Source organism: Bacillus rossius, chromosome 11 (genome assembly GCF_032445375.1).
Source record: "Bacillus rossius redtenbacheri isolate Brsri chromosome 11, Brsri_v3, whole genome shotgun sequence".
Classification (NCBI taxonomy): Eukaryota; Metazoa; Arthropoda; class Insecta; order Phasmatodea; family Bacillidae; genus Bacillus; species Bacillus rossius.
The window spans coordinates 37,022,560-37,036,312 of NC_086338.1; the positions used below are offsets into that span (position 1 = coordinate 37,022,560).

At 35.7% G+C, this 13,753-nt stretch overlaps 2 protein-coding genes across 3 annotated transcripts in view; one reads left to right on the forward strand and one right to left on the reverse strand.

Moving 5' to 3' along the window:
• The window catches only part of LOC134536812 (beta-1-syntrophin), a 207,526-nt gene extending 204,160 nt beyond the window's left edge, over positions 1–3,366 (reverse strand). The window contains exon 1 of one of the 2 annotated variants that reach the window (XM_063376784.1): positions 2,427–3,366. In XM_063376784.1, the coding sequence (XP_063232854.1) occupies positions 2,427–2,916 (490 nt within the window). In that variant the 5' untranslated portion in view covers positions 2,917–3,366. The remainder of the gene's footprint in view (positions 1–2,426) is intronic. The other variant, XM_063376783.1, reaches the window with a different exon arrangement.
• An 892-nt stretch (positions 3,367–4,258) lies between these two features.
• Positions 4,259–12,527, forward strand: LOC134536815 (succinate--hydroxymethylglutarate CoA-transferase). The gene is made up of 2 exons (XM_063376790.1): positions 4,259–5,414; positions 9,557–12,527. The coding sequence occupies exons 1-2, from the start codon at positions 4,326–4,328 to the stop codon at positions 9,785–9,787; spliced, it is 1,320 nt and encodes a 439-aa protein (XP_063232860.1). The 5' UTR covers positions 4,259–4,325; the 3' UTR covers positions 9,788–12,527.
• The last annotated feature ends 1,226 nt before the right edge of the window (positions 12,528–13,753 follow it).

The window sequence follows — 13,753 nt, forward strand, 5'->3', positions numbered from 1 at the left end:
ACAGTATGCTTCTTACCCAATGAGACATTGCAATATTACAAGCAATGTTGTACCTGCAAATTTTTATATTTTGGATGTTCTATCAAGTTTACAAACTGCATATTCTATATTCTTATTACATCCCATTTAACGATGACTGTCCTTGTATTGTGCGATCAAAAAAAAAGAACAAGGCCTTCACCATGATGGGAGGGTTGCAGGTTTAAATATTTTTGTGAATTTATATAATCATTTTCCTTTCTACTATGAACGAGATATGTCTTTTATTACATTTATAATCTTTATTTCCTGTTGTTTTAGGAATAATTTTACGTATTCATCTGTGTTTACTTTATTTTATGGTTTTTATTTATTTTTTAATGATTTAATTGAGATGTCACGTTAATTTTACAGAAAGTTCATACCTTGGAATGAAAAACCATCAAATGGTTAGGGTCCTAGAGATAGTTGGTGAACAGAATCATTAAGTGTGATTTTCTAGATAGACTAGGTTTTTACAAGTGTAGGTGATCATATTTAATGAAAAGGTAAAAGTTCCGAAACACACATCCAAGTTCGTCCCTCGATTCTGATGGCATGATCCTGTATATATTGATTCTGTGATACATGAAGCTTGCGTTTTAATTAAGCATAACAAAAGATCATGGAAATAACAAAAACTTGTAGTAATAACAACAATGAATTATGACCGTAAGTTGAATACGAATGAAAAAAAATTTCCACAAGACTCGAAAAAATTTGTTTGTATTAGGATATTTGAGCTTTTGTATATCTTAGGTGCCCTTTTATTTCCTCACCCTAAGTCATTCACCATGATGGGAGGGTTGCAAGATTAAAATAGGCTGGAAGAGTGGGTGGAGATGAATGGAATGAGGATAAACGTGGGAAAAACGAAAGTGGTCGGGTTCACAAGGAAAAGGAATGTTCTTAAGAGGGACTACCATTGGAGAGGAGTTGTTATAAATAACTGTGTGTGGTGCTGCAAGGAAGTCTGGGGTGGGAGGAACAAGTGGAGAAGGTAGTCAAGAAAAGCAGACAAGCCCTGGGCATGCTGGGAAGAGTACTTAGAGGAGAAAATAGTTTATTAAAAGAATAGACCTACACTACAATGGTTCGCTCAATGCTGGAGTATGCTGGAGCAGCAGTATGGGACCCTTATACAGATGTGCTTGAAAGGGAACTGGAGGGGGTGCAGAGGAGAGCAGCCAGGTGGGTGAAGGGTAAGTGGAGGAGATTTGATAGTGATTAAAAGGGAGAGTACAGCCCAACAGTGATGATGAAGAAAATTGGGTGGGAGAGACTAAAAAGGAGAGAAGGCAGAAGGAATGCTAGTTAGGATAAACCAAGTGCTAAGCGGGGTGGGAGGGTGGGGAGAGCTGGGTAGACGATTTGCGATTTGGGGGGGGGGGGGAGCCTAGAAGTAAGAGTAAGGTCTTTAAGGAACGAAGAAACATGGAAAGGGGGTAAAAATGCTATGGTTGCAAGAACGATAAAGGATTGAAATGTGTTAGATGAGGAGTGTATATTGGCTAGTTGTGTGGCTCAGTTCAGGAGAAGAAAGAGGGGGGAAGTAGGGGGGGTTATGCTTGCCACCTGGTTTTTACCCATTCACAGCAATAACTAACTAATATGAATAAATGGCAGCAGCACCGTCCATGCACATCTATTGTAATGTAAGTTGAAAGTGTGATTTCTAATGAACCATTGCATATTTATCAACGCTGTTTTCAGGGTAAATACAGGAACATCTCTTGTGTTGTAAACTGGTATTTCTGTAATTTTATTTTAGCATTGCGGAAAAGTCACGACGCAAGATATTTACTTTTTTTACACATCCATTAATGAACGTCAAAATTTTGAGATGGTACAATATGTAGGTAATATAAACAAACAGAATATAAGAACTTCATAGATAAAAAAACTGCTTGTAAGAAAAGGCTATGTTAAGTTATAAATGGAAAAAAATATATATTTATTTATTTTTGAACAATCAGAACTGTGGAAATTATCTACCTGAGTTCCTAAAGATTTTCATGCAATGATTTTTCTTGATGCTTAAAATTTATTTAATCTAAGTCCAAAAAAAAATCTGAATTGGGTAAATTGCAAGTATCACAGCTTTACTAGTTTGCACCAGTGAATGATGTAAACACTGTAAGTACTTACAACTTAAATTTGTTATTCAACTCTCAATAAAAAAATTTTTTTCTAAGAATACTCTTAGTGTCATTTTTAGCTTGTAACTTTCCTTACAACTCCTATTTCACTTTGTGAGTGTATAAAACAGGAAGATAATAAATAAATAAATAACCTGGGTAGGCACATTGGTCAGTTTCACAAAATAGCACATAATATAACCAGCCAGCACTCAATTCATTTGATACGGAAAAAGAAAAATACAAAACCAATATTGCAAAGAACCTTACCTTCCAGTTCAACAACTTTTCCTGCTCTCTTCAGGGCCTTAACTGCTTCATCGTGGGTGGCATCACGAAGATCTTCACCATTCACTGACAAAATAGCATCGCCCACATAAAGCTGCTCTGTCTGGTCAGCAGCCATCCCCTTAAATATCTTTGAAATAAGTATAGGCATTTTGTTCTCTTTGCCCCCTTTGATGGAGATGCCCAACCCATTATTATCCGATTTGACTACTCTGACAAGCCTTTTCTGATTAGCTACTGATTCTGGGACATCCACAGAATCCATTAGACTAATGCTGGTGTCCACATTGTTGTTGTTATTATTGTTGTTGTTTAAACTACCATTCAATGTGGTAGAACTCTCGTAGGATTCGTCAAGACTGATGCTTAAATAATCATCTTCCAAAGACACAAACACTCGGTACCACTGCCCACGGACGTGGGTTTCTAAAATCCCTGAACGACCGTAACCAACACCTGCCATTTCAACCATTGACGCTAAGTAAAAGATGAATCACACGAACATGATTAAAACCGTTCACTTAATTACAAAATTGAAAAAAATAATAGTTTTGTAACCAGTTTATATGCACACATGCAAATGTATTTACGGCTGAATATATTAACTTTTTTTGTTAATAACCTCAACTTTTCAAAACCACTGGCAAATTGAATAGGGCAAAACACAAATTAACCTGAGAAAAAAGAATCACATTTCCAGTAAAGCGAAGATTAACCCGCAGTAAATTGTACATCTAAGAGAACAAAATGCCAAGCACTACCTGTGGGTCAACTATTTTCAAATAAAAACACTTCAAACGAAACACCGCACACGCAAAAGGCAGCTGTCCTCCATAAACGTCAACACATAAATTGAAGACAGGCAGCACTGGAATCACCAAAGATAACAATACTCATCAATTACTGCAGCACACAATACTACCCAGAATTTATTTTTCAGGAAATGAGTGATACAACGCTTTATTTAGCAAAGACCACTAAACATAATGTTAAAAATTCTATTTGGTAATGTGTCAAAATTGTCATAAATACAAATTACATATAGTTACAAATTTTAGCAATTTAATTAAATAACAGTAATAGTTTCAGATAAGATGGAAATAAAAACTATGTATGCATATTTATTTTGTCACTCTATTATTGTATTTTTCTAATATATGAAATATTCAGTATCTTCGTGCAAAATTTTACTTGCAAAAAAGATCTAATGGACATAATAAACTAAATCTAGTAGCATGATTTAAATATAAATATTCTTATTATTCAACTATCTTTATGAAAATCTACAAACTACAAAAACGTAACAGGGACTGCCTAGCCTTTTGTACTACAGCTAATCCTACCGAACGTATAACTTCCAAACTTTGCATTAATATAGTATTACTTTACTTCCCAGTAACCATAGCATATAACGGAACAAGTGGCAGAAAAAATTATCTTGACCGAGAAGTCGGTCTTCCTTGTGTTTTCTATTATCTTTGCATGTAGTTCATTTACAATGTTTTGAAACACTAAAAATAGTAAACATAAAAATATAAATGTTTAAAATATTTTTGGCGGGACTCCCACAACTAAATTTTTACACCATAATAATTTGGTCTGCTAGCGGAATTAACATGTGATTATCAGGTATCAAAGTTGAACGTGTAAATAAATTTGTTTCCTTAACACTTTTCTTATGGTAAAACATCATGCATAATTACACTTTTGTTTGAGAAGCTAGCCCAACTCGTCCTTGAGCGGATGAAGTTTGTTTGCTATTTAAAATCTATGTACAAGGTCCAAAAGTACATGTCAATAAATAGTCTACCACAAACGACGCTGTAAACATATTAGTTGAGTATTTTTAACAGTTAAACTAGAGTTAATTTAATTTACATAATGATACGTTTATTACCTTGTAAAATTAGTGCCAACAAGTTATTCTCAGTAAATATTGATATTTTGTTTGTTCTTAAGAAACATTTTAGGTGCATATCTAACCTAAGCAGTAAAAGTGATACAAGCACATTAAGTGGCATAAGAATAATGGATTTAACACGTATTGTTGCTGGTCCATACTGTACTATGATTTTGGGAGATCTTGGTGCTGAAATAATTAAAATTGAAATGCCAGGAGTTGGTGATGAAAGTAGAAAATGGGGCCCACGCTTTTCTGATGACTGCACCGATGGCTGTTATTTTCTGGCTTCTAATCGCAACAAGAAAAGCATTTGTGTTGATTTAAAATCCGCATCTGGGAAAGAGATTATGTACAACCTAGCAAAGTGCAGCGATGTGTTCGTGGAAAACTACGTCCCTGGCAAACTGGAAGAGTTCGGACTGGATTACGAGAGCATGAGGAAAGTGGCGCCACATCTTGTGTATTGCTCCATCACCGGTTTCGGGTCCGAGGGACCTTACAGGAAGCAGCCTGGTTACGACGTGATAGCTGCCTCCATGGGCGGTCTCGTGCACATCACGGGGCCGGCCGATGGGGAGCCTTGCAAGGTGGGCGTCGCGATCACCGACATAACGACCGGTCTGTACGCGCATGGAGCGATCCTGGCAGGCCTGCTGCATCGGCAGCGAACCGGGCGCGGACAGAAAATCGACTGCAACCTGCTGTCGACTCAGGTGTCGTGCCTGATCAATGTCGCCTCCAACTACCTCAACGCCGGGATAGCGTCCCATCGCTACGGCACCGCGCACGAGAGCATCGTACCCTACGAAACATTCCCAACCAAAGACGGGCGCTACCTCACAGTCGGGGCTGCAAGTGACAAGCAGTACGAGAGCCTGTGCAAGCTGATGAACCTCCCTAGTTTTGCCAGTGATCCGAGGTTCTGCAGCAACAGGCTGCGTGTGGAGAACAGATCCATCCTCATCCCACAACTCAGAGCACATTTCAGACAGAAGGCCCTAGATGAATGGCTATCTATTTTCAAAGAAGCTCCATTTCCCAATGGCCCTGTTAACAACATAGAACAGGTTTGTTTTATTTTATTGGTAAATTCCAGAGTAACAGCAAAAAATATAATCATGAGAAGGCTTTCTGGAAGGTCTAAAATATTACTAAAAGAACATTATAGATAAATTTTGAAATACTAATGGCCAATTCACAAAGCCAAAGGTAAACTTTATAGTATTAACTGTAATGAATTTAAAAAGATGGACAGCATTTTAATGAAATTCCTCGTCAAAATTCAGCTCTAAAGCCATGTGAAGAATTTTTTCAAATCTTTTTTTGCTTTTATTGGAGACATTTCATTAGATGGTTTCAAATTTCAGTTTGCGAATGGAATGATTCAATAGTCGATGTAGCTGCTCCCGCAGTGGGTGGGGAAACACGTGATTTGGATCTATAAATTTAGTTAAAAACACGATTTGAGGATATTTATAATTCTCTGCATTATTTTTAAGAGTTCTATGTTAACTTTCATTTCCGAGGCTCGTATTATAAGCGTATTTGCATGAGAACACATGAATTTGTTCGTTACTGAGATTAGATGTACATTTCTGATGAGTACTGAAGACTTGCTCAATTTTTTTTTTTTATACTTTACCTACTTTGAAATTTTCTTAAAGATAAAGAAAATTCAACCATCACCAGGACTGTCCTAGTTAAACAGAACCTTGCATATGCCATTTAATAGTGTATGATTATGCACTAAAACACCACATCTGGATGATATCACACTGAAGCATGACATTTTCTCCTCAATTTTCTATCAATGGGGTATTTCCATGATGTTTTCAGGATTTCAGGTAAACTCCCCCGACTTCTCCTGACCAATTCCAACTTCCCTGATTTTTCAGAATGTGAATGCCCTGAGATGGTAAAGTGGCACTGGACGTTGTTTTGTAGCCAACGATGGAGAGTAGAAGGTTCGAGACGAGAGATCAGGTGGGCTACGCTGTGTGATAAATTAGGAATCGCCCCTCTTTTCCCACTGGATAGAAGCAGCAAGAAGGGGGTAATAGATATTCATGTCCAGACTGTTACTTTAAAAATATTTAACATTTTGCAGTGAGGTTCTACCCCAAACATCATTTAAAAAAAAAAAAAATAACTTACACATAGTTGTATGTATGCCAGTCTCTTAAGTAGAGTAGGTAGAATTTTTTTTTTCAATCGTGCAAAAAAATTGCCTCCTATAATAAGAGTACAAAACCCACATAAAAAATAAACAATCAGTTGACATCTCCTGACGGTGCAAAATACTCAACTTATGTAGAAATTAATGTATCTAACATTTTTTTTGTAAATTTTATCACTACTTAAAACTTTGTACAATTGACACACCGTACTTTGTTATGCTTAATTTATGGTTCAATCATGTTAAATTAAAAAAAAACATAAAAACATCATTAATAATTCAATGTTTTCTTGTCACCCACATATGAGCATCTGGAAAACAGGAGGCAATTTTTCTGCACTATAACAGATCAAAGAAAACTTCATAAATTTTTTTCAGTACACTGTACTCCTTAGTGGACTTGCAAAAGTGTATTTTTTGTATGTTAATAATGTCTGAATCTAGTATTTTGGAAACACCTTTTAGGTAATATACATTAGATTTCAAAACACGCCATTAGGAACGAAAATCAAACCTTTGTCCATGGTAGCACAGAGTAAAGAAAACATTTTCCTCCAAACATCTATGTACTGTTAAGCGATGATCGCCAGCAGAGATCACGCACAACGGAAAATAGTGCCAAACGCGGAAGTATTTTCCTCCAATTGTTTATCACTGTGTTAATTTACATCCGCAATTTTCAAATACGGAGTATTTCTGGCAGTCGGTGGCAGTCACGAGTGTTTTCAGCAGAAGTGGGCTGTTGTTTAGTTATTTTCAACAGGCTGCGGAAGACGACTGATTGTTTTTGAGTAGGGTCAAGATTATATGGTGAATTGCAATAAAGCAGAAATAACACAGAAAATTATATCAATACACCATGTAACACAAACATATGTTAATGCATTATAAAGCACCAAAATGCAACAACAAATTATGAAATTAACCTGTTTATTTAATCAAAACTCAATTCAGATTACAAAAATGTAATCTTTTAATGTGTCATATTTGTTGAAAATAGTGCTATCTTTATGAATAATGAGAGTTCATAAAAATAAAATAGAAACACCAAAATCTCCTGTTTTAAAAATTAAATCCTAAAAATAACACCATAAAATTTTGTCTCTATTAATGAGTGAGTCATTAAATACAGATAGGAACCATTCTCTCATTTTCAGCTAGAGATAATGATGGATTTCTACAGAATTCTTATGATAAATCGTATTTAAGCAGATGAAAAGAAATTCACATAATTTATGCCACAGTCTCCAGTACATTTCAAGTTTGTGCTCAATTTAATTCAAGAAGACATCAAAAAGACATACTATAACAGATGCAAAAAAAAAAAAATTTTTGAATAATTTTCCTGTGGTACATAGCACTCACCAGATCCAACAATGCGTTGTCCAATCTGGTTCCATGTCAAATACTTCAAACTTTGATGTCTGTAAACCTTGTGTAACAAATCATACATGGCAGGATACCTCATTATGTCTTCAATGAACAAATTGTCTTTTTCTGAAGAAAATAGAATTTTTCTTTCAAAGACATTTTAAGAGAGAATACCTTACTACTTGATTAGCCGCTAGCGTATGGCGTCTTTTTCCGGTACGAAGAACAGAAATAATTGGTGGACCTGCAACAGACTCTAATTTACACAGCGTTCAATTCTTGAAGGAAGACAGTGCAATCCAAACCAATGTATAGTAATCAGCAACAATCACAGCGTGATGATTGCTGAGAATAACCATTAGAGATGCTCAGAGGAAAACGTATCATAACATTACAGACTCACCACTTAAAAAGTCCTACAATTCCATACTGAGGAAACAAAACACACCAGTTCATTATCCTGTGCATGAAAGCAATTGGGTAGTTGATGCATGTACTGGTGTTGCCCCTAACACGGGCATCCATTATTCTGTGTCTCAAAAGTGACAAAAAGCTATAGGCAAGCCAGAATTTTAATTGGGCAGTTTGTCTTGGAAGTATCGAAGCATACTATTACTAGTTGGTAAATAGCGGGATAGCTAAAGGTTTAGAAGAAAAGGCTAACACCATCTGGTAGAGAGTGGTAGACTTTTTAAGTGAGGTAACACATTATCTAAATTTCCACTGAGTGTGGTGGAGCCATTGTGAAATGTTGGACGGGCACGCAGGATGACTCAGGTTGGAATCACGGTCTGTTCATTAGATTTAGGTTTTCCATGGTTGACCGGGATCTCTCCAGGCAAGTTTTGGGATAATTCTTTACCACAGGCCATGGCTAGGGATCGGAAAAATTGGCGGTTTCAGCGACTTTTAGATTATGAGTTTAAGAAAGAAGACTTTATGGATTGGAAATTGCAATTTAAAGTACTTAGCACTTGAAAAATTTTTTTAAATTATTAATTTTATTCCATATTTATTAGACCCTTTCTGTGTCACTTTCTTGTCAGTACAGTGATTTACATGGTCTCCTTTGAAAAACCAAGCCACAGTTATTTCAAAAGGGGCGGCTGTTCAGAAAGCAAAGAATGTGGTGATATAGGGTGGGTAGTCTCTGGGTGGGTGAAAGATAAGGGGGAGGGGTTGGAGATGCCTCCCCCAGCAGCCACGGTCAAGAAAACTTATAAGAACCCAGTGATAAACTCCATTTGAATCCCTCATCTGTAAAGCCGCAGACTAAAGTGGCGTAAGTGTGTAAGGCACAGTTTGTAGTTTTACAACAAAGTGGAGGTTCAGGAAGCAGTAATTAACAGCTGTCTAAAGTGGCATAAATGACAAAATTTAAGAGGCAGAGCATGTAGTTTTTCAACTAAGCCGTTCCCAATGACAGGATACAAGTTTGCGACCCCCTTATTTCAGTTTCTACGGTTTCGGTAAACATTCGCAGCATTACATACAGGTACGTACGGGTACGGGGCAAGCCCCTTCTTGACATTCTCTAAAAACCTCACCATCTCATCCCACTCTAGGTTTCACACCCACAGCATATGTGTCGAGTCATGAACCAACTCAATCACCTACATGTTTTATTTTATGTTTTTTTTTTTTTTTTTTTTTTAAACACAGGTGTTCAGTGACCCACACATCAAGGAGATCGGGCTGGTGAAGGAGCTGGCCCACGCCTCGGGCAGGACTTGCAAAGTTGTCGGGCCGCCCGTTGTCTACAGCGAAAGTACGAACGTCGCTCGCTCCGCCCCGCCTGTGCTCGGCCAACACACCGACGAGGTTCTGAAAAGCATCCTGGGATACACCGACGAAAAAATCCACGCACTGAGGTCCGAGAACGCCGTGAGCTAAGCGACACTAATTTAAAACTGGTTTTAATTTTTTTTTTTTACAGCCGGACTAAATATTACCTCAGGCATCTGTGTTTTAGGAAAGTCTAACAACTGTTGATAATATTTAATATATATATTTCATATAAATTTTTGTTTTGTTTTAAGCTATACGTCTTGAGACACATTGGAGGTCTAATTTTAGCATGCAACGGAAATCAAATGTGCGTGCGCATTTCATCGATTTGTGTTCAAAAGCAAGATGTACAACGTAGTACATATGTGGTTTGTTCTAAAAATGACTGAAAAATAGTTAATGATTCAAACTAATTGAAAAACATGCTCATACGTGTTTTTAAGATTGTACTACTATAAAAATTTGTTTTAATGCTAAACCAGGGAACAAAATGTCTGCAATTTGATTTTCTTCAGGTTTACTTATAATTTATTAGCAGACAAAATTGTGTTAGGACATACATGACATCTATGATATTTATCATTTAATAAGACAAAAGACATCTTTAATAAGATAAGCATTGTACTATTTCTTCCTTTTGCTGTTCATTATATGCTTTAGTTAATTTTTTAATCACGCCTAAGGAGTATAACTTCTTGCTTGCGAACATGCACTTTTTTTTTCTTACAAAGACTATCAAAAACAACAGTGTAAATTATAAAATACCTATTTCTTCTCTCAACCATTGTGTAGATCTAATATGTTCTTCTTAATGGGCACATTGCTTCAGTGTCTTACAAAAACCCATTTGTTGCAGTCTCACATTTCAATGCAACAATATGTTTACCAGATTTAACTTAAAAATAATCATAAAGCACCTTTCTAAATGTGTGCACAATTGGCGGACTTTATGAAACATAACCATCAGGTAATGCTTTAATGTCAAGGATGGTGTCTTGCATGTAACAAGATGTGTACAGCATGCTTTCAGGAAAAAAAAACAATGAAATTAAACTTTGTAGACCAAAGCCATAACACACCCATCAGAATTTGGTTTATCCGACTAGTGCTTCACTGTATGTAAACTTAATAATAGTGACGTAGGTGAGTGCAATGGAATTACAAACTCAATCCTCAGAAGCATTGGCTAACATAACATAAAACTTTATTTGATATTTATGAACATTTTATAAATATAATACAAAAAAATTACAAATAGTATTTTTTATTTTTTGTCAGAATACCTATTAGATATTTCAAATTAACTCTACTTGAAAATAAAGAAAGTACACACAGTATAAAATAACAGTCTTATTTGAAACACATGATAAAAAAAATTTATACACAATATTTTTAGATCACGTTACCCAAGTAGAAAGAAGACAAAATTATACGAAAAAGAAGATTAATGTGCTTATTTCAGTTACTGAGTAATGTTTTGTTTTAATTTCCATAAAATCTTCTGAAGCTCAGGAGCATTTGCACTAGCATAATTAAGTGCAGTGCACAACACACAAATAATTTAAATTATGTTGCTTTTATACATAACATTATTCTTACACAGCCACTTCGCATGACTTGAAACTTAAAAACATTAAGAAGCCCATTTGGATCTACATGATACGGTAAAAGCACACTCCAAATGATGTACTACTTATGACGACATACTACCATATCAACTCGCGTATGGATTGCACAGTTATGCTGAGATTTTTAGTTTAAAAAATGTAGCACAGCCCTAATGTGCATTTTTAACTTTGGTAAAAAAAAAAAAAAAAAAGCCATTGCATGTTTGGTAAATAACTAGCCTATGTTGTTTTTAAAATCGTAGGATCGCCCCTGTGTATGGGTCACACATTTAAGTTCGGGCAAAAAAAAAAATCTTAACACGTTCACCGTAAGGGTCGCCCTAGATTAGTGGGTCACACCATGATCTGTCTTTTTTTTTTTACCCATCCCCTTACCAAGAGAGAAAAGACTGCACACTATTTCCTTGTAAATAAAAACAGTGCCAGCTCACGGGAGGGGGGTACACTGCTTCAGGGCCACACGCACACCCCTTCCCCTCTTTCTCACTGCCTGGCTGGTTTATTTTTAGATTTCCCCCTCTTCTCAGATGCCAGCACGGCAGCAGACTGCCACGTCACTTACCGGCGACGGCCGGGTAGCCGCCTGACAGGCGGCAGACTCAGCGCAACGGCGCAGTTCACGACGCTTTACACGCACTGCCGAGATATTTTAATAAAACAATTTATACTTACTTGTAGAATATTTATCAAAAACCAACAAGAGGCTAGTTATTTAAGCACATTGTGCAATGTTAATAATTTTTACCATAAATAAGAAAATTTGCATATGAATCGCAGTACACGTTATTAAACAAAAAATCGGCATGAAATGTGCGACCCATATGTGGCTACATACTAGGCCTGTGCGAATACCAGTTATTTAGTTTGTATCTAATATGAATATCAAATTATTCACGAATACAAATATTGAAAACAAATAATACAAATGAGAAATAGAATCCCACTAATTTTTTTTTTTCACATCATGTAATATCTTTTGGAAAATTAGACAAATAATACTAAAGAGAATTATGAGGAAAATCTTTTTTTTTTTCATATTTAAATTATGAAATAATTTTTTTTAATTATGCAGTTAATCTAACTTAACCTAACCAACCAACCTTTCATTTCAGTTTCTATTCGCCTTATTTTCTACAACCTGCTACTCTGCATACTGACCCAGAAAATTTTTGCGAACCGCAAAATACCTACTGTGAAAACCACTGCAATTTTTTTTTTACAAAAAATTTTAATTTTTTTTTTAAATGCTGTATTTCCAAATTGGTGATTGAATTTACATATTTAAACCTTAGTTATTCATGAGTTTTTGTTTTTAACAGCCACCAGGTAAATTGTATTTTAGTTCAGCAATATTATAAAAAAAATTTTTGCTATTTTCATTTAGAATCTTAAAAAATTATTTACGATTTTTTTTTAATTTTTGAGTAGCAACGTCTGCTTTGTCATAGATATATATAGCAAGTAAGCTGCTACTATATCACATGTTAGACTACCTATTTACAAGCTGTTGAAACTAGGACGATTACTTCTTTTAATGCCCATCTCAATGGAGTGTCAGTGTTTTATGATGTTGCAGTCCATGGTCCCCCCCCCCCCCCCCCAACTTCTGTTGCTTGTGACAAAATGAATACAAATAATATTTTTGGTTTCAAGTTTGAAATGACAAATGTGCCGTGTTTTGAATTGTCCACGCAATTTTTCAGTTACTGTTTAGGGAGACAGTAGTGAAAAAAAAACTTTGAATACTTTTTGCATGTGTAAAATGTCGCTTATTGTTCATGTGTGTAATTATGAAGTCTCATTAAAACATCCAAAAAGAGTATATATATTGCAGAAGTGACTTAACCTCAATAGTGAACGTTGGTATAAGACAAACTCATGAGGTATACTATGTCTAATATCCGTTAGGAAACTAATATTCGTTATTTTGAAGTGTTAGTACTCGAGGTCAAATCAAATACGAATAGTTTATTATTTGTATTCGAAAGTTTGAATATTTGCACAGGCATAGTAAATACGGTAAGTATAATTTATTTAATTAAAATACCTCAGCAGCTTCCTGAACAGCGTAGTTGCGCTACATCTGCCGCTCGCCCGGCGTCGGCAGTGACGAGACTGGCTCAAGGAGCATACAAGGAAACAAGCGATTTCACTCTCAGGTTAAACATGTAATTCCTTATTTTTCTCTCTGAAATCGACCACAAATGATTGTGACACTACCAACCACACTGCATAAAATCAACAGAAATTTAGTTTTATCCTAAACAATATCAGGATCTAGGTTCCTTTGTAGCATTGCAGAACCCTGTTCTCCCTAACTTTTATAAGTCTTTTTTTGCAAGGAATAAATATCATGTTTTTAGTTGTTCAAGGTCATAGTGACATAATTTTCTTTCATACTTATTTTATTATTCTTAATATCCTTGTAATAGTTTCTGATACT